Source organism: Squalius cephalus, assembly GCF_949319135.1.
Source record: "Squalius cephalus genome assembly, chromosome: 17".
Taxonomy (NCBI): Eukaryota; Metazoa; Chordata; class Actinopteri; order Cypriniformes; family Leuciscidae; genus Squalius; species Squalius cephalus.
The window spans coordinates 35858905-35883904 of NC_137138.1; the positions used below are offsets into that span (position 1 = coordinate 35858905).

The 25000-nt window shown below is 39.7% G+C and overlaps 2 protein-coding genes across 2 annotated transcripts in view; both read right to left on the reverse strand.

Moving 5' to 3' along the window:
• Positions 1-8828, reverse strand: part of LOC307144403 (uncharacterized protein) — a 49455-nt gene extending 40627 nt beyond the window's left edge. Inside the window, exons 1-2 of the mRNA XM_079846754.1 lie at positions 8617-8828; positions 8449-8539 (exon numbers count right to left, since the gene is read on the reverse strand). Of these exons, the coding sequence (XP_079702880.1) occupies positions 8449-8539; positions 8617-8695 (170 nt within the window). The 5' untranslated portion in view covers positions 8696-8828. The remainder of the gene's footprint in view (positions 1-8448; positions 8540-8616) is intronic.
• A 6138-nt stretch (positions 8829-14966) lies between these two features.
• LOC307174520 (uncharacterized protein) overlaps positions 14967-25000 on the reverse strand; it is a 58785-nt gene continuing 48751 nt past the window's right edge. Inside the window, exons 21-23 of the mRNA XM_079898384.1 lie at positions 18988-19170; positions 16028-16163; positions 14967-15603 (exon numbers count right to left, since the gene is read on the reverse strand). Of these exons, the coding sequence (XP_079754510.1) occupies positions 15528-15603; positions 16028-16163; positions 18988-19170 (395 nt within the window). The 3' untranslated portion in view covers positions 14967-15527. The remainder of the gene's footprint in view (positions 15604-16027; positions 16164-18987; positions 19171-25000) is intronic.

Genomic DNA, 25000 nt, shown 5'->3' on the forward strand with positions numbered 1-25000 from the left:
AGCTGCCATTCAGAATGAGAGAGCAATGGAGGACCCAGGGCTCATGACATAATGGAAAGAACTAAACATAGAGCTCATTTCGAGGATTTGGTTACATTCATTGAGTGTCGTGTTAGTATTCTTTCTGATCCCCTGTTTGGTAACATACAGGATTCACCACCCGATGTAGCTGGTATGAAGACTCTCACCAGGGGTAAATTCCAACCCAGGAACAGAGTAACTGGAAATATTGTTGCTACCACAGTAACATCTAGGCATTCGTCAGAGGGAGAAAAGGAGCAAATATTGCCTATAGGGAAGGAAAAGAAAGCTGGATGCCTTTGCTGTGCTCGTAGTCACCTGTTGGAAGAGTGCAAACAGTTCAGTGGAAAGAAGCACAAGGAAAAGATTTCTTTTTTGAGGGAAAAGGGAGTTTGCTTTGCATGTTTGGGTCATGGACACATGAGCAGGGATTGCGACAGGCGCTTGACATGCAAAGTTTGCGGCCAAACTCATCCCACCGTGCTGCATATTAAAAGACAAACTACAGCTATGGTACAGTTGGAGGGGCCATATAATAATCAGCCAACTTCGCAGGAAACATGTGGACATACAGGGGCTGGTAAGGACCAGTGCGTTCTGTCCATTCTCCCTGTAAAAGTGAAATCTGCAAAGGGAAATTGCATCATAAACACCTATGCTTTTCTGGATCCTGGAAGTTCAGCCACGTTCTGCACGGAAGATCTAATGCAGAAGCTGAATATTACAGGCAGAAGAACTAATTTCTTATTGCGCACCATGGGGCAAGAAACTGTTGTTCCAGCCTTCTCGTTGACTGGTTTGGAGGTATCTGATCTGGACAGCAATGACTTCTATATGCTCCCGGAGGTTCTCACGCAAAAGAAAATGCCAGTTACTTTGGATAACAGGGTAACGCCTGAAGACCTGGCTAGCTGGCCGTACTTGTCAAAGGTACACATCCCAAGCATAAAGGCAAACGTTGATCTCTTAATTGGAACCAATGCTCCCAAGGTATTAGAACCTTGGGAGGTCGTCAACAGCTGTGGGAATGGCCCGTATGCTGTTAGGACGGTGCTGGGATGGGTCGTTAGTGGTCCGCTGAATGGTAACAGCGGGGCATTGGAGGAGGGGTTTCCCGCTGCTATGGTGAACAGGATATCTGTGGGCAAACTGGAAGAGATGCTGACCATGCAATACAATCACGATTTCAATGAAAAGAGTATGGAAAGGAAGGAAATGTCCAGAGAAGATCGTAAGTTTCTTGAAATTGCGGAGCACTCAGCAATATTTCAAGATGGAAAATATTGTTTGAAATTGCCCTTCAGGAACAAGGAAGTCTATCTCCCCAACAATTTTGCAGTGGCTAAGCAGAGGATTGAGGGTTTGAAGAAAAGATTCCTTAAAGATAAACACTTGCACCAGGAGTATACAGGATATATGAACAATCTCATTGGTAAGACCTATGCAGAGCAAGTACCTAAGCAGCAACAGCATTGTGAGAGCGGAAAGGTGTGGTATATTCCTCACCATGGTGTCCACCATTCAAGAAAAGGTTCCCTTCGTGTGGTGTTCGATTGTGGAGCCACTTGTAAAGGTGTCTCGCTAAACAGTGAGCTCTTGCAGGGTCCTAATCTCACTAGCTCGCTGCTAGGAGTTCTAACTCGCTTTAGACGGGAACCCGTGGCTTTCATGGGTGATATTCAAGCCATGTTCCACCAGGTGAGGGTTGCCGAGGGAGACAGAGACTTTCTGAGGTTTCTCTAGTGGCCAGATGGAGACATCAGTAAGGATTTTGTGGAGTTTAGGATGACGGTGCACCTGTTTGGTGCTGTTTCGTCCCCCAGTTGCGCAAGTTACGCACTGAGAAGAACTGCTGATGATAATAATTCTGAGTTTTCAGCTGAAGTTCTTCAATGTGTTAAGCATAATTTTTATGTGGATGACTGTTTGAAGAGCTCAGCCACAGATGAAGAAGCTATCCAGATGGTAAGAGATCTAATTGCTTTGTGTCGAAAGGGAGGTTTCATCTTAGAGAAATGGATAAGCAACAGTCGCATTGTCTTGCAAGCCATAGCAGAAGATCAGAGGGCTAAAGACCTTAAGGAGCTGGATCTAGACCGAGATACACTTCCAGTAGAAAGAGCTTTGGGTCTACAATGGTGCGTGGAGACCGACTCTTTTAGGTTCAAATTGGAGATAAAACAACAGTCTCTAACCAGACGGGGTATGTTGTCAGTTAACAGCTCAGTGTACGATCCGCTTGGGTTACTGGCACCCGTCACTTTGCTTGCTAAACTGATGCAGCAAGAACTCTGTCGGAGACATTGTTCATGGGATGATGCTCTGCCACCGGACATCTTGCGCAAATGGGAAAGGTGGTTGAAAGATCTGGAGCTGCTGACTACATTTAAGGTGGATAGATGCATAAAGCCAGTGTATTTTGGAGAGGTTAGGCATGCGCAATTACATCACTTTGCCGATGCCAGTGAAGACGGATATGGGACGGTAACCTACATCCGGATGTTAAATCATGAAAACAACATCCAGGTCACATTTCTGCTTGGTAAAGCCAGAGTGACACCTCTGAAGGTTGTAACTATTCCCCGACTGGAATTGACAGCAGCTGTCCTTGCTGTCAGAGTGGACTCAATGTTAAAGGAGGAATTGGATTTCCATTTGGAGGAGTCAATATTCTGGACTGATAGCTCTTCAGTGTTAAAATACCTTAGTAACGAGGACAGACGCTTCCACACATTTGTGGCCAACAGAGTCTCGACCATCAGAGAAATATCTGAACCCTCACAGTGGAGACATATTGGTTCTAAAGATAATCCAGCGGATGATGTATCGAGGGGTCTGAACGTTTCTGAATTTCTGAAGAAAAGCACGTGGCTAGGAGGTCCTTTATTTCTTTGGCAGCAGGAGGAAGATTGGCCTAAACCTGTGTCTGAATGGTCATTGGACATGAATGACCCAGAGGTGAAGAAAAGGACTACAGTAAATGCCATCAATGTGTGTGCCGTGTCTAGTCCTACTGATCAGCTCATTGCTTACTTTTCTGACTGGAGGAGGCTGAAGACAGCAGTTGCTTGGTTTCTCAGGTTAAAGGTCATGTTGTTATCAAAGGGGCGCCTGAAGAGGCAGTTGGAGGCTGCTGTAGCCGATTATACAAAGGAAACCAGTCAGGATGGATTGAATAATGCTGAAAGACAAAGGGGCGCAGTGACATCTAGGAGTGGAATCCTGACACTGGAAGATAAATTAGAAGCAGAGATTGCCATCATTCGGTATTGCCAGCAACGGAGATTCAAGGAGGAGATTTCCGTTCTGTTATCGAAAGCAGCAGTGAGTAGACGGAGTTCCATATATAGACTGGATCCAATGGTGGAGGAAGGACTCTTAAGAGTTGGAGGAAGGTTGAACAGAGGAGCGATGCCTGAGGAAGTTAAACATCCTCTCATTCTCGCCAAGGATCAGCATATCTCCATGCTTATTCTTAAGCACGTACATCAGACTCTGGGCCATGGTGGACGGACTCATACGCTGTCTAAAGTGAGGAAGAGGTTTTGGATTACCAAGGCCAATTCGGCAGTTAGGAAGGTTATTGCTGAATGCAGCTTTTGTAGACGGTACAACGGAAGAGCCGTGGAACAAAAAATGGCAGACCTCCCAAAGGTGAGAATCCTTCCTGATCTACCTCCATTTACAAACACTGGGGTAGATTACTTTGGACCAGTTGAAGTAAGGAGGGGATGATCGACCTGTAAGCGATACGGAGTTATATTTACCTGTATGGCAAGCCGGGCTATCCATCTGGAAGTGGCAGAATCCCTGGAAACGGATGCATGCATCAATGCTTTGCGGCGTTTTATCAGCAGGAGAGGACAAGTGGAACATCTGAGGTCAGACAACGGTACCAATTTCATTGGGGCAGAAAGGGAACTTAAGAAGGCTCTTGTTGCTTTGAACCAGGATATGATTCAAGGAACCATGTCGCAAGTTGGAATCCGGTGGAGTTTTAATCCACCAGCTGGTTCACACCATGGTGGCGTGTGGGAAAGGATGATCCGCCTGGTGCGAAGGGTTTTGACTTCTATCCTACGGCAGCAGACATTGAATGATGATGGACTTCATACGGTGTTCTGTGAAGTGGAGGCCATTTTGAATGATCGGCCTATTACTAAGCTCTCGGATGATCCCAGAGACCTGGAACCTCTTACTCCTAACCATCTTCTTCTTCTGAAGGGTAAACCAGCTTTGCCACCTGGAGTGTTCAATCCTCACGACCAATACGGAAGACGACGTTGGAGACAGGTACAATACCTCTCGGATCTTTTTTGGAAGAGATGGATGCGAGAGTATTTGCCCTTGCTTCAAGAGAGGCAAAAGTGGAATCAAAGGAAGAGAAGTTTGATTGCTGGGGACATTGTGGTAATAATGGATTCTTCAGCTCCCCGTGGCTCTTGGCCACTTGGCAAGGTTCTGGAGGTTTTTCCCGACAAACATGGGCTTGTGCGTTCTGTAAGATTACAGACTAAAACAAACATCTTGGAAAGGCCAGTGACTAAGCTTTGTTTGCTGCATGGATTATAAATATGTTTGTTCATGCTGGGCTTGACTGTATTTTGATGGATTGTAACATTTGGCTCTGTTTTTTTTTGTTTTTTTTTTTTTTGTGTAAATTGTAATGACTGTTGGTCAATAACAATTAGGGGCCGGTGTATAGAAGCCAAATGTGGTGTTTGTGTATCTAGATATTGGGTGTTGTTTCTTGTTTTATACAGTGGGTGTCGCTCTAATGTTAACTGAGGTCCAAGTTATAAAGGAAGTATCAAACTGCCAAAGGGGAAGGGGGGTTTGACCCGGTAGGGCAAATGGTTTTTGACCGCTGTGGCGCATAGGCGCTAGAAACTGATTGTTGACAAGTCTGTGTGTGTATATGTATACGGATGGTTTGCCGTTGAAACTGGACAAATGGACATTTACCTCTGCACGGTAAAACAAATAAACGGAATAATAAGCAACACAACGAAGCCTGCATATTCTTAAGATCAGTATGGTAAGAGAACAACAAGGACACAGCGCGTCAGCCAGGCATACCGGGGATAAACCACCCCAGCGGTCAGTATTAGACTGAACGGCTATATTAGTAGGGCTGGCATAGGGTACCACTTCTGTGCCTAGTCGTTGTCAGTGTAATTTCATAGATAGCCGTGCTTGTTTGCCCCTTTCTTGGTTTAAGGCAGTGGTTCTCAAATGTCCTGGGACCCCCATAATTTAGGATGTCTCACCCAATTTAAATTTTGCAGTCTGTACTAATGAGCTGAATCAGGTGTGTTAAATGAGGGAGAGATACAAAATGTGCAGTGGTATGGGGTCCCCAGGACGGGTTTGAGAAGCACTGCTTTAAGGGATAGTTCACCTCAAAAGGAAAATTCTGTCGTCATTTACTCACCCTCATGGTATTACAAACCTGAATGATTTTCTTCTCCTGAACACAAAAGAAGATATTTAAAAAAAATGTTGGTAACAAAACAGTTAACAATAGCCATTGACTTTTATAGTACTTTTTTCCTATTATGGAAGTCAGTGGCTACCGTCAACTATCTTGTTACTGACATTCTTTAAAAAATCTTTTTGTGTTCAGCAGAAGAAAGAAACTTCAAAAAAAGTTCCAAAAAAAGGTTTGGAACAACGTGAGGGTGAGTAAATGAGGCGAGTAAATTTGACATGAGGGTGAGTAAATTTGCATTTTATGGTGAACTATACCTTTAATAACACTAAATGTTTTCAGATTACCAGAGTACATATTTAACTGTTATATATTTAAGCTAATTTCACTCATTCTAAGTTGACCTTAGTTAGAAATGCACTTTGCTTAATTTAAAAGCTGATGAACGAACATGTTCTAATCTGCCATTTTTCTATTCTTAGATTCCAAAGGCATACTAGCACTTACAATCCTGCCTGTCATTCTTCCCCCGCCTGTGTAAGATTGGCCACAAAACCTTTCGGCCAACTATTCAAGAGACAAGAACCTCATCCATTGATGTACAACCGGTAAGTAAAACAACAGGGGACAAAAAGAGCAGGCTCATTTCTTTACACCTGTTTGTAGGGCTGCACGATAAATCGTTTTATTCCTGCTTGAATCTGACATGCATTTCATTTTCTCACAACTCTTTAAAGGATTAGTTCACCCCAAAATGAAAATTTCCTAATAATTGACTCACCCCAATGTCTTCCAAGATCCATGTCTTTCTTTCTTCAGTGGAAGAGAAATTCAGTTTTTTGAGGAAAACATTTCAGTATGTTTCTACACAGAATAGACTTAAATGGCAACCAACTATCCCAACGTTCAAAGAAGGTTCAAATGTCCATCTCAATGCAGCTTCAGAGTCTCTACACAATCCCAGTCGAGAAATAAGGGTGTTATCTAGCGAAACCATAAGCCATTTGTGGTTTAATAGTATATAAATGTTTTTTTTGTTTTTTGTTTTTAAATGACCGATCGTTTCGCTAGATAAGACCCTTATTTCTCGACTGGGATTGTGTAGAGACTCTGAAGCTGCATTGAGACGGACATTTGAACCTTCTTTGAACGTTGGGATAGTTGGTTGCCATTTAAGTCTATTCTGTGTAGAAACATACTGAAATGTTTTCCTCAAAAAAACTTAATTTCTTTTCGACTGAAGAAAGAAAGACATGGATATCCTGGATGGCACTGGGGTGAGTAAATGATTAGGAAATTTATATTTTGGGGTGAACTAATTCTTTAAGTTAATTTAAGATGGTATTTAACTAATTTAAGACTGCTCTTATGAAAACCTAAGACACACTTTTAAATAATTATGTGTCTGATATTGTCTTTCCCTCATTTAGTCTGGAACCAACATGGTGATTTACCTGGAAAGGCAGAGAGAAGCAAAACCCTCCCCCTTTGTCTTGGAGCTTGGAATGGCTGGACAGTTTTTTGGTGAAGGGGAAACTCTGGAAAAGTTGACTCAGTTTTTTTTTTTTTTTATCATTTTGTGAAGATAATTTTTAGCTAGGTTATTTTACAGTTTATAGGTATAGAGTTTCATGTTTTTATTTTGCTACACAGGACTAAATGATTGCTTATTTAAAATGAATTGCAATGTATGTACTTACTGTTTATACGCAGAGATGTGCCTCCCATTTTTGCTGCACAGGACTAAATGATTGCTTATTTAAGTGAATTACAATGTATGTACTTATGTGTTTTTATTGTATTCTTTGTGAATAGAATCTTAAGCTGTAGGCTATTTTACAGTTTATAAGTGTAGAGTTTTGAATTTGGAGAATCTTACCATTTTATAATATTTTAACATACCAACATTTTAGCACAAATGATTTTTGTGGGCCTCCGTTTATGTTGCAGATGTCTATTTTTTTTTACATGAATGTATTTATGATTATATTAATTTCCTGGAATAAACACTTTAATTGAATCAATAAACAGTAGTGTTATTATTGTTATTAATATTTTTTTATTTTTCTATTCGTTTTTTTATTATTATTATTATTATCTAAAATTAATAACCTGTAGCATGGGGGTTGTTTGACCCAGCACTGATTAAAAACAACCCAGCAGATGGGTTAATGTATAAAAACCCAGCCTGCTGGGTCAAAATAACCCAGCATGTGTTCTGTCCAATATTTACCCAGCGCTGGGTTGCCAAATAACCCAAATTGGGTTGTTTTTAACCCAGCATTTTTTAGAGTGTAGCATATAATAAAATGTAATTTATTGTTACTACTGTAAATCTATATTAAATTATTATGAGATCTCATTCAATGCTTTCAGAATCTTTACTTTTTAAAATATATTGTTATATTATACATAATGACAGTAGCCAATATTTATTTAACAACAAAAAATATTAGTGATATTTTATTTATCAAAATAAACAGAAAAGTTTGCAAACTTTGCTAAACTGATTGTTTTGAACAAGTATTACTTAGACATTTTTAAAGCACATTATTTTAGCTTAAGTATTTGTATCGTGTGTCTGTGGAGTAAAAGACCTCGACACCTTATACATTTATTTTCACACAAAATCTGCTGCTCCATCAATGTTAGATGTATTTATTTATTTTCTGCAATCATACACTATGGGAGGAGTGAAAAGCACATTTTTCTTACCTATATAATAATCGCCCCGTTGTAACTCGTTCATCAGAGTTCAACTCGTAAATACGATCATTCCGACATGACTTGACTCTCCATCATCAGTTCACCGTTAAGTTTTAACTTACTAATATTAAAGTAGGTTTGTTGATCAATCTGAGCATTTCCAAAACAAAAAGTCATCAGTCCTAAAGCCCCGAGGTGAAATGTAAACAGACTGTGCTGAGCGATCGTCACATAATATTTAGGCTAATAATAATAACAACAACTCATGAGTATTTAGTAATAAATCTCACCTGTCTTTGTTGCATCCATATCCCTTTAACCCAGAAAGCTGGCGACCTCGACGAGCACTTCGACTGCGTTTAGACCCATGTGTTTGGAAATCTAGGAGTTAAAAATGACATTTATAACGAGTCGATTAGTATCGCAGAATTAGACGTAAAAACGCTTAGTCCTCATACTGGAGAATGACGGAGCGGCTCTCAGCGGCGTCACGTTGCGCCCGGTGCTTTTTACTCTTGACGCTTTCTTAACTATCATATTTAAAAAACAAACTAAACACGAAACGGTGCAGTTCTTCTTAACCGCGATCCTCCTTTTGCTCAACAATCCCCGAAACTATCATTACTACTGAAACGCTGTCGTTACAAGTGGGCGTGTCCACGCTCGCTCGAGGAACGTTACCAAGCAACGCGAGTGTAACTCATACTCCAAAATAATAAACAAATAGTTTAGCATAGCGCTATGTTTAGTGCTAGTTTAGGATGGGTAGAATAATAATAGATGTGGGGTTAAGTGTAGGCTACAATTATTTATTAAACAAAAAACCAAATGACATGTGATAATTTAAAATCACCATCAAAAACCTAAATTATTAATTGTTTAAAAAAAAAAAATCATGCACCTGATAATTTTTAATCAAAATAACTTCCCCTCCCTCTTGCAGCGACAGACCCGATTCTTTTCTCTTTTTTTTTTTTTTTTTGAACATCATACACAATATTAAAAATGGCATTCATTTTAGATAGTAAATCATGCAAGGCACACCACTGAACAAACTATAAAGAATGTTGTCATCACAGCAAGTTTGCATGCCTGCTTACTCTTCATTTCAATGGTGGAAAACAACTTGTTAGTTAATTAATTATTGAATTATTCTCACCTGTAATTTGTTGACTGTTCAGCGGAACAATGACGGTATTGTCTTATTTTGAGCTGCTTTACAGCGGAATTGAACTCTGTTTGCATCATTGAAACAATCTGTATAGAAAGCGCTAGAAATAAAGCTGACTTGAAAGAGTTGTAGCTTGATGAAGGCTTATCGCCTAAACTTTGGTTCAGACTTCTGAGTGTGGCGTTAGACCTTTTTTTAGGAAAATAACTTCAAACTAAATATTTTGCTGTTGTTCATTTTATTATCATTAACCAGCACTATAAGCAATTATATACACTTTAAATCTCTCTATTCTTCATTATCATCCTCATTACGACACCAAATGATCACATTGGCTCAAAGAACTTCTCTATTTAGCACCTCATTACATTTCCTGCGAAATCAATGATTTAGGTTGTTATTGTGCATGTTTATGTTGTAAAAATGACAATTAATATATGAATAAATCTGTTTTTAACTGTTTTTGTTGATTCAAACGGTATTATTTTAATTAAATCCAACTTGAATCTTGACAAACCATAGGCTATGTCATTTGAGAGATCTAAGATTCAAGTTTCCATAACTATTTCCTGATAGAAGTTGTCATGGTCATGTTTAGTTTCGGTCTTGTTTAGTTTCTAGATTTGGGATATGTTTACACGACAACTATGTACTGAAATTGGAAAAGTTTTTCCTTTGCATTGTTAATGTACGGACGTCAATGTTGTCGAAACGATCCCCGTTCACACGGAACTGCGAAGGCGACTAAAAGCGCTGTGTTTTGCTGCCAGGCCAGTGGCTGGCAATGTGGCTTTGTAAAGAAACACTACCCGCCTATAGACTGAACACATAATACACACGTGCATGACGTCACAGTTTTCTCAAATTCACGTTTTTGTTGTTTACAACAATCCAACGAACAAGCCGAGCTAAAAATCCTCAACCAGACCATGCATCGAGTCCTCCTCACCCAATAGGCTAACCATTACAGAATCATCAGCACATTTTATAATATGGTTATTTCTAAAACTACTACTACAATCATTTGTGTACAAGATAAATAATAAAGGAGAGAGGACACATCCTTGAGGAGACCAGTAGATGGCACTAACCCTTCAGAAGTCATTTACTTTAACTCTCTGTATTCTCTGCCCAGTGAAATATAAAACCCATCCTACTAGACTAAAATCAAACTTATATTCATTAATGAGTTTCTCAGCTTAAATATGTGGCTAGAAGACTCTGAGTCCTTAGCATAATTTCTTTTTTTAATATTTTTTTTTACTAATTTTCAAAAGATTCATAACTAAAGATGTGAGTGCCACAGGTCTAAAGTCCTCTAATGTCTGTACATATTTGGCACTGGAATCAGTGTAGACTACTTACACCGTGCAGGTACTTTCTGTTGTTGAAGGGACAGAGCAAAACTTTCATAAAATATTGGTCATAACTGCGCGCCACATTCCCGGAGTAATCGACCCCCTATCTATATTATCAGGCCCGGGTGCCTTCTGATTTACACTGTTGACTATCACTGAAGTAAATGAGGGGATTGAGGGCCTTAAAAATAACAGTTTTACAAGAGCTTTGCTGAAGAACTGGCACCGTTCCTGCTAGAGATGTTTTTGGAGAGTATTCAGTCAGAAACTTTGCCTTCTAGTTTTTTAACACAAGGACTCCTCTAACTCAACACCCAAGCCTAAAACAGATCCTACCTTGATAGATAACTGGCGGCCTATTTGTCTTCTCAATAATGACTATAAAATATTAGCTTGGGCTTTGGCCAAGAGACTCGAGTGTGTTCTGAGTGCGGTTATTGATGAGACTCAATCAGGGTTTCTGCCAAAAAGACATAGAGCAAACAATATCAGACCTGTTCTAGATTTATTAGATTATCGTGAATTAGTTGATGATGAAAGTCTTATTCTTTTTGTAGAGTTTTACAAAGCTTTTGACTCTCTCGAACACAAGTTTATTTTTCTATCTCTCCAAAAGCTTGGGTTTGGTGATCCATTCTGCAAATTATAAGAACTCTTTATAATAATGCTAAGGAGTTGTATCCTGTATCCCCTTATTTATTTCTTGTGGCGGCACAGCTTCTTTCGAATACTCATCTTCAAGGTATTACATCATTCAATTATTAGTCAGCTAGCACACGACACTACCCTGTTCTTAAAAGATGAATCACAGATTCTGACTGCCATCCAACACATTACACTTTTCTCCCAAGCATCTTGATAAATGTGAGCTGTCCTCTCTCTCTACGGTACTCCAGTTCAGTCACAGGTGACCTATCGGAGTGTGTGAGGATGATAAAGGCAGATGCAGACTGACCTTTGACCCAGCTGTTGGGAAAGCTAAAAGGAAACTGAATTCATGGTTACAGAGAGACGTATCTGTGAGAGGACGAACCCGTATGGCTAAAGCTGAGGGCGTCTCGAGGTCCACTTACCCTATACGTGCATAAATCTGTGCAGATATTGACAGAATGCTGTTTGACTTTCTGTGGAACCATAAGAGGAATTACATTAAAACGTCTGTGGTTATTAACAAATATGACTGTGGTGGGCTAAACTTTCTAGGTTTTACTTCCTTAAATAATACTTTCAAAATAAACTGGTTAAAACAGTACTTAACAAACCCTGTTTCATTTAGGAATATTCTTCCTAATCTTGTTTTCTCTAAGGTGGGAGTCTCCCTTTCCTATTGTTGTGTAATTATAACATCATTAAGTTACCCCTTAAATTATCACATTTTCATAAACTAGTGCTTTTGGTCTGGCAACTAATCTATAAAACACAATTTTAGTCCTCACCGGTACTTTATTTGGAACAGTTGTGATATTCTTTATAAAAATAACCCAGATTGGGTTAATAATATTATTATTTTGGTCTCTCATTTAATCAGTGCTGATGGACTCTTGTATTCCTATTTAGAGTTTTTAAAGGGGTGGTTGATTATGATTTGACTTTTCTAACTTTAGTTAGTGTGTAATGTTGCTGTTTGAGCATAAACAACATCTGCAAAGTTACAACGCTCAAAGTTCAAAGCAAAGGGAGATATTTGCCTTTACAGAAATCACTCTTTAAGGACTACAACAAACGGCTGGTAGAGACTACACCACATTCCTCCCGGGTTAGTGACATCACCAACCCTAGAATTTACATAAACCCCGCCCCCGGAACACGATTTATAGATTATCATGACAGAATATGCAAATCAATGACTAGAAGATAACTACACATCAGCTTCATAAATTCATCAACTAACCGTTCAGAAATGTCCTGTTGCTTCTACATGTTGTCACTTCTTCTCGAGTCTCTCCATCATCGTCTGACTCCGGTTTGAACATACAAGGCTAAAAGTTTTTAAAATGTTCAGTGCATGTGTGTGTGAATGCAAGCTCTTGAAGCTCCGCCCCCTGTGCCGGGAGCAGCAGCTCATTTGCATTTAAAGGGACAGACACAAAACGGTGTGTTTTTGCTCACCCTCAAAAAGTGACAATTTTAACATGCTATATAAAAATATCTGTGGGGTATTTAGAGCTAAATCTTCACACACACACTCTGGGGACATCAGAGACTTATTTTACATCTTGTGAAAAGGGCATTATACCACCCCTTTAACAAGTGTAATATAGCTGTCGCTCTTATGGAGCAATAACTCTTCTCAGAGACTCAGCTAGATTGTCAGTGGCTCATCCTTTTGAGACCATGATTGGGAACATTAGTTTTCTTCTCTAACTCTTCTGGTCGGAACAGGAGAATCAGACAGCTTCCAGGATGAGACTGTTTTGTTTCTCTCCCATACATTGTGTCCTATTGGAATGGCCAGTTTGTCGATATTCCAAGGAAGAAAGTGTGGACTTTGTCAACTTAATATTTAATGACCAATAAGATAAAAGAGGTGTCGTACAAATGACTTCATCGTTTTTATCCTGTGAAGCTCTTAAAAAAGATGTTTCCTGATATTGACTCTTCATGTTATGTTGTGGTGCTGAAGACACATCTATCTCTCATCTCTTTCCACACATATAAGTCTGTTTGGAAGGATTTCTGTATGTTTGTACACACATTTTCATCACAGAGTTTTTATTCGCTATACAAAGATGTTTTATTTGGTCAGCACAACTTTGATAAAGATGTAAAGGACAAATATTTTTTGATAAACTTATTTATTCTTCTAGTGATTTTTTTTCTTACACGAATATAAATTCCAGGGTGCTAAGCCCTACTTTTACATTTTTTGTAAGGAACTTAAAGGGATACTTCACCTCTGGAAAGATGAATGTGTATTTAAAATTGGTCATTTATGTAGAAGAAATGTGAAGAAATTTTTTAATTTGGAGCTTTCTAGACTGAGAAAAGCCAGAAAATGTATTTTTGGCTTATGTGGATGAAAGACAACAACTCCCAGAATGCACTTGCTTCGCTGCCCTAGGAGGCCACTCCCAAGCCACGCCTACCGGTAAGAGAGCGCAGTTGAAAACAACAAGGCTAGGCTACTAGTGAGTCTCCGTGACGAGTCTGCCCGGGATTTCAAGATCGCCCAAAATGTCCGGGATTCGGCTTTTGCGTTCTACAGTCGCCATTCCTCATGTTTACTGTGGCGAGCAGGACGAGACTGACGGCCGCGGGAGAACGGCGCGAGGCCGGTGGCGTGATCACTGCCGGTCTCGTATCTCTCACGGAGGAGTGGGAATTTTCTTAGCAATGTTAAAACGCACATCAACCGATCACTTGTTTAGCGTTCATGTAAACACTACATTCAGATTCACCAATCGGAATGAATTCAGTTAGATTGAAACGAGAGGTGTGCATGTAAACAATGAATGGCGACAGCAGAAAGCAAAAGCCGAATCCCGGACATTTTAGAGGATCTCGACGGCCGGACAAGTCCGGGAAAAAGAGGATGGTAACCCCTACTTACTCAGCTTTCTCCACAGAACAAGAGCCTGCAAGCTTAGCTTCCAAAGAAAGACGGCTGACACTGTGTGTACATTCTGTGAGTGAGATCCCTCTATGGGCGGGTTGAAGATATGCGTGACAGCGCCTCCTACTGGCTGTAGTCTTTAGCCTCTGGCCAGAAAATCCTCCGATGACGCAAAATGACGATTTTTGCGTCATCGGAGGATTTTTTCCAGACAAAAAATACATAAATCTCTCGTCTCAGGGGGATATGAGGGAGGGAAGCACGGTAATTCGAAAATACTACAGGTTTTCTACTAATACAAAGCTTAATGCTAAATCCTGAAGTATCCCTTTAAATCATACCTGGACACTCTCCTCACACCCAGCAACTCCAAAGCCCTGAAAACTGTGTCATTCATGATATTTTCCTGATTTCGTAACCTGTAATTGTACTCTCAATTGTATTTACCCCTGGCATTGATTATGTATGTTCTTAGCAATAAACAACAACAACAAAAACGTATAAACTGCTCTGGCTGAGTCCTCCGGCTGCTCTCGAATCGCTCTCGCGGGACTCTGATTTCATACGTCACAGTCACGTGGCGTCAGCGCTGTATCAAGTCTGACAACATTTCTCCCCAGCATGCACTGCTTCAAGTCAGCCGCCGATCGTTCTGTGTAGAGCTGTATGAAGTCTAACAAGCCTTTTGCTCTGGGGAAAAAACGCTGTATTCTGCTGCCAGGCCAGTAGATGGCGATGAAACACTACAGACGTAACACGCAATAGGCATGTGCATGACGTCCTCATCTTCAGAGATTCACGCTTTTCGCTGTTTACACAGAGACCGTTTTCAAAAACTTGCATTTTGAGACCCGTTTTCAAAAGTTAATGTGAACATTACCAAAACGTTAGAATATATTTTTTGTTAGCTGGGTGTCTACATTACTCCCTGCCTGCATACACACATCTCTAACAGCCTACGTCAACCTTTCATTAACCCAATGAAAAAGATAAAAGTGAAAAACCTCACTCACACTCACACACAGAAAAAGAGAGAAAGAAATATGTTTGAAAAGTTGTGTCAAAAGGAACAATTTATTGTTACATACATACTGTGTGTAGCCTTTATCACATTTAAGACCAAAGAACATTGCATAAATGAACCATATCATATTTTACAGAAATAGTTATTACAAATTTTCTATTCCAGAAGTTATAAAAAGTTGTGCCTTTTTTACTGTGGAAATCAAAAGTTAGTTTACAGAGCTTTTATAATCCCTCATAATCACTGATAATCCTCACAATCCATTATAAGCGTTCAGACTCATACTCCTCTTCACATTTACTGTTGGTTGAACTGCAAGTAGATTGCCTTCTTTTACACCTGGAAAAAAAAAACAAAAAAAACCATGTATAATTATTTACAGTGCACAACAAAAGTGAGTTCATCATCCCTGCGCAATATCACACAAATGTCAAATAATTGAAAACTGTATTACTTCTCAGGAATTATCTTAGTTAAATAAAATAAAAGACAATATAGAAAAAAACAGGCTCCAAAGTCTGTGATTTACATAGCATGAACATGGTTATGAAATATTCGCGTTAACAGCCCTGCATGCAAATATGCAAACATTTAAAGGATAAATGTGAGCATGCTGCAGTTCTCACTAAATAACACTTCATTTCATTTCTGTGGGTACCATAAAGTCTGCATGTGTTTTTATGTGTTTTAAATCGGGGCAGTTATGTAAAGGACTGCTAATGCTGTAGCAAACAGCAGGGGGCGCTGCTCTTGTCTGGCTTACCAAAGTAATGTCTGCATTTGACTGATAGCCTCGGGTAAAGGAGATCCGAAACTCTCCGGAAGAAGAAGGTAGAGCAACCCGGAGAGGACATTCAGACTGCCGATCAGGATGTACGGCAGAGACCTGTAGTATCCTCCTGCAGCGAAACAACAAGAGACAACCAGAGTGCGTTTACATTAGGGCTGCACGATATTGAAGAAAAATGCGATATGCGATAACTCATTAAATAATGCGATATGCGATACGATAATGCTTAAAATAAACTTAAATTATCCTTAAAATATATTTAAAATTATATAACCTACACATTCTTTTTGTGACAAGAAAACATCCCTACAACTTCTGAACGTGAACATCAGTGTTTTACTGTAGCGTAAGAAGTGTTATTTTAACATCAGTGTAAAGGTTCAGGGTTTCAGGTTATCCTACATTAGGCTTATTTAACAACAGAAACTGAATAATCAAATGTAAAAATAAAACACTTAGTTTTCACTGTATGAATTAAATATATACTGATTCTTATCAAAGCTACAAAAGTTATTCAGCCGAGAGCAGCGAGTGATTTTCTCTTTGTCTTTTGTTCATGACCACAGTTATTGCAAGCCGTTGCGATATGCATATCGCGATATATACATTTGCGATATTTCGATAATTTCGATATACACTCACCTAAAGGATTATTAGGAACACCTGTTCAATTTCTCATTAATGCAATTATCTAATCAACCAATCACATGGCAGTTGCTTCAATGCATTTAGGGGTGTGGTCCTGGTCAAGACAATCTCCTGAACTCCAAACTGAATGTCAGAATGGGAAAGAAAGGTGATTTAAGCAATTTTGAGCGTGGCATGGTTGTTGGTGCCAGACGGGCCGGTCTGAGTATTTCACAATCTGCTCAGTTACTGGGATTTTCACGCACAACCATTTCTAGGGTTTACAAAGAATGGTGTGAAAAGGGAAAAACATCCAGTATGCGGCAGTCCTGTGGGCGAAAATGCCTTGTTGATGCTAGAGGTCAGAGGAGAATGGGCCGACTGATTCAAGCTGATAGAAGAGCAACTTTGACTGAAATAACCACTCGTTACAACCGAGGTATGCAGCAAAGCATTTGTGAAGCCACAACACGCACAACCTTGAGGCGGATGGGCTACAACAGCAGAAGACCCCACCGGGTACCACTCATCTCCACTACAAATAGGAAAAAGAGGCTACAATTTGCACGAGCTCAGCAAAATTGGACAGTTGAAGACTGGAAAAATGTTGCCTGGTCTGATGAGTCTCGATTTCTGTTGAGACATTCAGATGGTAGAGTCAGAATTTGGCGTAAACAGAATGAGAACATGGATCCATCATGCCTTGTTACCACTGTGCAGGCTGGTGGTGGTGGTGTAATGGTGTGGGGGATGTTTTCTTGGCACACTTTAGGCCCCTTAGTGCCAATTGGGCATCGTTTAAATGCCACGGCCTACCTGAGCATTGTTTCTGACCATGTCCATCCCTTTATGACCACCATGTACCCATCCTCTGATGGCTACTTCCAGCAGGATAATGCACCATGTCACAAAGCTCGAATCATTTCAAATTGGTTTCTTGAACATGACAATGAGTTCACTGTACTAAAATGGCCCCCACAGTCACCAGATCTCAACCCAATAGAGCATCTTTGGGATGTGGTGGAACGGGAGCTTCGTGCCCTGGATGTGCATCCCACAAATCTCCATCAACTGCAAGATGCTATCCTATCAATATGGGCCAACATTTCTAAAGAATGCTTTCAGCACCTTGTTGAATCAATGCCACGTAGAATTAAGGCAGTTCTGAAGGCGAAAGGGGGTCAAACACAGTATTAGTATGGTGTTCCTAATAATCCTTTAGGTGAGTGTATTGTGCAGCCCTAGTTTACATTACACTGATCACAATGCGTCCTCGACTACCCCTGAACCTGGACACGCTGATCGGATAACATCCCGATCAGAAGCGCGTTCACACTTGTGTTTTCAGTGACAACATCCGGATCCAGGTCGCATGTTCATGCCAAGAGTAAACTGGAACTGCCTCTCTACAGGACTCATCATTACCAACATTATACCAACAAACTCTGGAATTCTTTGCCTTTCTGTATTAGATCTGCTCAGACCATTTCCAGTTTTAAATCTTTGCTAAAAGCTCATTTATTACATTTATTCATTTATTTATTAATTCTTAGGTGTGCGGTTGTTTTTTGCCGTTTCCTTGTTGTATGTTTGTTTTATTATTATTATGTTTTATTATTATTGATGTACGGCACTTTGGGCAACCTTGGTTGTATTGAATGTGAAATAACATTCAGAAATAACATTTTCAAAAGTTAATGAGTTAATATGTTTTGTTAGCTGGGTGTCTACATTACTCCCTGCCTGCATACACACATCTCTAACAGCCCACGTCAACCTTTCATTAACCCAAATAATGAAAAAGATAAAAGTGAAAAACCTCACTCACACTCACACACAGAAAAAGAGAGAAAGGACCAAAGAACATTGCATAAATGAACCGTATCATATTTTTCAGAAATAGTTATTACAAATTTTCTATTCCAAAAGTTATAAAAAGTTGTGCCTTTTTTACTGTGGAAATCAAAAGTTTTTGATTTTTTGGTTTTGGAAAACTTCAACTTTTGAAGTTATTTTTGCGCATAGTTTCTCAGGTAGCTTTGCAGGAAGGTTTCTTCAAGCGTCTCGGAGACGTTCCCGCAGTTCTTCTGAGAGAATGAGGGATGAGAGAAATGATCATTTTCAGGTGAAATAAACCTCTTGCAGTTTTGAAGTGTTTTCTCCCTCTACATCATTTGTATAGAAACCTGGTTTTGAGAAAAGATTGCCTGTTTGTCATTTTCCAGTACAGATATCTAAACATTCTTAAATCAAGATACACTTACTACATCACTGATTTATGAGATGAGATAGGAGAGATTATAGACCTAAGTAGATGAAGTATGGTGCGGAGAGGCTGCCGGCTCTGGACGCCATGGAGCAGGTTCCCAAAGCCGAGCCCCTCACGACGGTGGGGTACAGCTCAGCGGTCGCCGGGTACACGATCGAAAACGCTGCCGACAGACCGAACTTCCCCAGCATCACCAGAGCAATGGTGACAGAACTCATATCTACAGGTTAAAAGAGACAAAACATAACATCCAAAGTTGATCAAATACTGCAAAAAAAATTCTGTCTCGTTTTCCAGTACAAATATCTCAACATTCTTAAAACAAGATGAAGAAGCCAAAATGACTCAAGATACAGTGAGGAAAATAAGTATTTGAACACCCAGCTATTTTGCAAGTTCTCCCACTTGGAAATCATGGAGGGGTCTGAAATTGTCATTGTAGGTGCATGTCCACTGTGAGAGACATAATCTAAAAAAAAAATCCAGAAATCACAATATATGATTTTTTAACTATTTATTTGTATGATACAGCTGCAAATAAGTATTTGAACACCTGTCTATCAGCTAGAATTCTGACCCTCAAAGACCTGTTAGTCTGCCTTTAAAATGTCCACCTCCACTCCATTTATTATCCTAAATTAGATGCACCTGTTTGAGGTCGTTAGCTGCATAAAGACACCTGTCCACCCCATACAATCAGTAAGAATCCAACTACTAACATGGCCAAGACCAAAGAGCTGTCCAAAGACACTAGAGACAAAATTGTACACCTCCACAAGGCTGGAAAGGGCTACGGGGAAATTGCCAAGCAGCTTGGTGAAAAAAGGTCCACTGTTGGAGCAATCATTAGAAAATGGAAGAAGCTAAACATGACTGTCAATCTCCCTCGGACTGGGGCTCCATGCAAGATCTCACCTCGTGGGGTCTCAATGATCCTAAGAAAGGTGAGAAATCAGCCCAGAACTACACGGGAGAAGCTGGTCAATGACCTGAAAAGAGCTGGGACCACCGTTTCCAAGGTTACTGTTGGTAATACACTAAGACGTCATGGTTTGAAATCATGCATGGCACGGAAGGTTCCCCTGCTTAAACCAGCACATGTCAAGGCCCGTCTTAAGTTTGCCAATGACCATTTGGATGATCCAGAGGAGTCATGGGAGAAAGTCATGTGGTCAGATGAGACCAAAATAGAACTTTTTGCTCATAATTCCACTAAACGTGTTTGGAGGAAGAAGAATGATGAGTACCATCCCAAGAACACCATCCCTACTGTGAAGCATGGGGGTGGTAGCATCATGCTTTGGGGGTGTTTTTCTGCACATGGGACAGGGCGACTGCACTGTATTAAGGAGAGGATGACCGGGGCCATGTACTGCGAGATTTTGGGGAACAACCTCCTTCCCTCAGTTAGAGCATTGAAGATGGGTCGAGGCTGGGTCTTCCAACATGACAATGACCCGAAGCACACAGCCAGGATAACCAAGGAGTGGCTCTGTAAGAAGCATATCAAGGTTCTGGCGTGGCCTAGCCAGTCTCCAGACCTAAACCCAATAGAGAATCTTTGGAGGGAGCTCAAACTCCGTGTTTCTCAGCGACAGCCCAGAAACCTGACTGATCTAGAGAAGATCTGTGTGGAGGAGTGGGCCAACATCCCTCCTCAGTGTGTGCAAACCTGGTGAAAAACTACAGGAAACGTTTGACCTCTGTAATTGCAAACAAAGGCTACTGTACCAAATATTAACTTTGATTTTCTCAGGTGTTCAAATACTTATTTGCAGCTGTATCATACAAATAAATAGTTAAAAAATCATACATTGTGATTTCTGGATTTTTTTTTTTTAGATTATGTCTCTCACAGTGGACATGCGCCTACGATGACAATTTCAGACCCCTCCATGATTTCTAAGTGGGAGAACTTGCAAAATAGCAGGGTGTTCAAATACTTATTTTCCTCACTGTAAATTTTCTGAAAAATGTGTCAAAATTAAGTGAGCTTATGCTTAAACCCAGAACAAATATCTGCCGAAGGGGTCAGAAAACACCTTAATTCAAAGGGAAAACGAGATTATTATTCTGACTCCATTGGCAGATATTTTACTTCTTAACTTATTTTTGATACATTTGCACTTCAGAAAAATAAGACTTAATATGTGACTTCTCAAGTAAATTATGTACAAAATTTAATTTCATGATAAATTTATCATGATTTAAGAATGTTTAGATATTTGCACTAGAAAACAAGACAGAAACACTGAGGAAGAACATCAAGGATCAAACACATCATTAGACAGACAAATCCTCTAAACATGCTGTCATGCCAAAGTTCGTCAGAAAAATCCAGCAAATGCTGACAATTAATTAGTTTAACCCTCAGCTTGTGTTCTGGTCATTTTGACCAGGAGAGAAGGTCATTCTGGTCATTTTGACCTTTTTCCCAAAAATGCTAGTTAATATTATGGTATTGGACTAAAACTTACTGACTTTACTCTACAAGGGTATAACTACTTGCTCATAATTGTTGTTCATTATTTTTGGTCAATTTTTCCCATCTTGTTACACTTGTTCCAGGTCAAAAATGACCAGCCTAAAAAAATAGCTTATATATCGCTCGTTATGCTATATTGTCAACAAATATTATCACATAATATTTGATCGAGGTATGGATATGAATAGCTACTTGAGCGGGCTGCTAGATGTGAATGTGCTTTCTCTAAAAGAGTCATCTAGGAGACAATGCTCTGAGGTGAAGTCCTGGAGGAAAACATATTCAGCTCGTATTCATACTTTTCATCATGCGAATTACGTGAACGTTGAGAGGATGAGAGATCACAGTTATGGATATGAAAGGGATGGGTACCGAGAACCGGTATTTTTTATTTTTGTAACTATATTTGTAATTAGGGCTGGGTAAAAAATATTGATTTCTCGATTTTTAATCGATTCTCATTTTTATGAAACGATATCGATTCTTAAATCCCGAGAATCGATTAGTCATCCTGTTTTCAGTTGATGAATTAATGGAACATTGTTGCGCGCATCCCATCCAATAAATCACAATCATCTTTGTGCTTTGTTATTATTGATATGAAACAAAGTCTCAGATTTCAAATTATGTCCATTTTCTTACGTAATTCAAAAACATAAATAGCGTTTTGTCGCTGTGGCGTGAGATCGCTCTGGCTCAGCTCATGAGAAGCACATGATCTTCTCCTCCGCCTTAATAACACCAGTTACAGCGCGAGATAAACATGAATGAGCTTCTGAAAGTGTGTTAAAGATAAAGGACAACTTATCGAAGTCCGTATCATGTGACATGGAATCGCTCAATCAGTGTTTCAACCGTGGAAAGACGTCAGTAAACAATGTCATGTAACGTCACATTTACCTCAGAAAAACCATATCCAGTGACCATAAACTCGTTAGTCAGCGAGAAAAATTAAAAAAAGAGGAGAATTTTGTTAAATATATGCACCATATTACATATTCATTATAATTTTTAATGTTCTTCAATATTTAATGCATGTTTGAATAAATTTGGAAAGTTTTTATGACAGCCACCATTTAAATTGTTATATAATTTCATATAACTTTATTATTATAAAAATAAATAAAAGTGTATTTTAAAGCTACACTGTGTGATTTTTACCCCCATCTAGCGGTGAAATTGTATATGACTACCCAATGAATTTTAGTTTCTGTTCCTCTCAATTCCGAGGGCATTTAAACTCCTACGGTGGCCGTATTAGTCCAAGATTAACATGGCTTCCAGTTATCGACTTCGTCCATGACAATAATAAACAATACGTCTAAAATGAATAAAACTACAGGACAGATGTCAGGAGGTAAACGTCACCCTTGGAATCGGCTATCCCAGCATAATCAGATTAGGCTAACGTTACAATGTGTACAAAGTAAAAGCTATTAAAAATAACTAAAACGTACAGTGTCCTTTTTTATATATAGCTTAAAAAATTGCGCCTTTAAAACTATTCATCACCTGTGATCCGTCGCAGCACAGATTTATGTCACAAGGTAAACAAGACTTTTTCACCATTGACGCGAGGATGAAGTTATACTAGAGGTCGTTCTGGCGTTATGCACAACCATGCTATGGTTAGACAAGCAACTATAAAACTTCGAATTTACACAAATGAATTACAACAGGCTGAATTACCTGTCGAGAAGAAAGCAGGCAACCTCGGCGTCCGTTTTAAAATCTTCTCCTCATGAGCTCTTCCCATCTGGGAAAAGTTACTCCAATATTGACTATGGTCTTGCTGATTTGTCTGTCGCGTTGACGTTTTAATTCTCTCTTTCAAATGTGAGTACGCACGCACGCACGCACACACACACACACACACACACACACACCACACTATCTTTCAAATCTGCCGGCACTCGATCGCGAGCTCGCGAGTAATCTCCCCCTCGCATTCGTCACGGTGTCACTGAGTGAAAAACGCAAAAGGCGAAGCTTGAATTTACTGGTATGTCCCTCTTTGGCTAATGTAGTTTCAAGATGGAGGGGCAACATGGCGACCGGCATACGAACCCCTCACCCGTATGTACTTTCAATGGCAGATTATAAACTTAAGAGAATACTTTATTACTTGAAAGAAGTAAATATACATTAATGAGCACATATATTTTTGAAAGAACTAAGTGTTTTTTGCTAAGAATCAACTAAAAAAGTTACACAGTGTAGCTTTAAGTGTTTGTATACAAATCAGTTCATTTTTACCTTCAATATTATAGTAGGCTAATGAAGCCTATAGGCTACAACTGACTCCCATAGTTTACAATATTTTTTTCCCCTTTTTTTCCAGTTTTCCTTGAGAAAATTTGCAATGTATTGTACCTGATATCCAAAATAATCGATATTGAATCGAATCGAATCGCAAGCTTGTGAATCGAAATCGAATCGAATTGTGAAATCTGTGTCAATACCCAGCCCTATTTGTAATGTATATTTGATCTATAAAGTGCAGTGTTATTTTACATTTGATTACAGTTTCTATACCTGAACACCTGAGGATCTTAAAACACTGTTTATTTCAATCATATCTTTTGTCTAGTTGTATTTATTTGTTGCGCTTGCTAATTTTTTATTTGTCCATTTTTGAGTGTTTGTCTTTAATTAGTTGTCTTACATTAGTTAGGCTATAGTTGTTTTTGCTATGGTGTTTTTAAACCACAATTTCTTGTGTAAGTGTTCTTTAGCCTGTTGATTTTTGTTCATGATATTCAGTTACAATTATATGTTTTGCAAAAAGACTAAAAATACATGTGAATGATATCTAAGGTTTTACCTTCTTGGAACTTAAATTAGGAATCGGCGTAAAATTAAAACGATGCCCAACCCTAAAATGTGGTTTGTTATGTGCCTTTTTCTGTTTGCTTAGAGGCATTTGTAAACCGCAGTACTAAAGTTCAGCAGTAAAATCTTTTCACCTCATATCTTTTTGCACCAAACTATAGAGAGTAATATAGATAACAGAATCGATAAGTACTGATATCGATAAGCAGTATCGTAGTATAACCATCCTATGGATATGCCTTCCATGGAAGATGCACTCGCAAACTATTTTTTTTATGGGAGAAACATTGATGTTGAAGAATCCAGCCCTGTCATCAAAGCCATTGAGGGCTACATCTCAGTTGAATGGCAGGGCGTCCGTGGACGCGGGTCAGGCCGATGGGCTTTACACACAAGCCTACCAAGCGGACCTGCCTAAGGATCGGGATGACGGCAAGGCCTCTCCCCTGAAGCGGTCGCTGAGCTGCACCGTACCACAGATCTGGCTCTCCGGGCCGCCAAGCAAACAACTGCACGCTGGCGGCCAGTCAATGGCGGCTATGGTAGCCAACGAGAGACATCTGTGGGTTAATGGCTGACATTGGGGTTGACAAGAAAACTTTTCTTTGACAAGAAAAGCGCTTTCTCCTTGATGCACCAGTATCACCCTCCGTCGAGATGGTGGTCGAGAGGTTCAGAGCGGTGAGGGCGCTGTCTGCAGCGTTTAAGAGATTTACACCACGCCGTCCCGGAC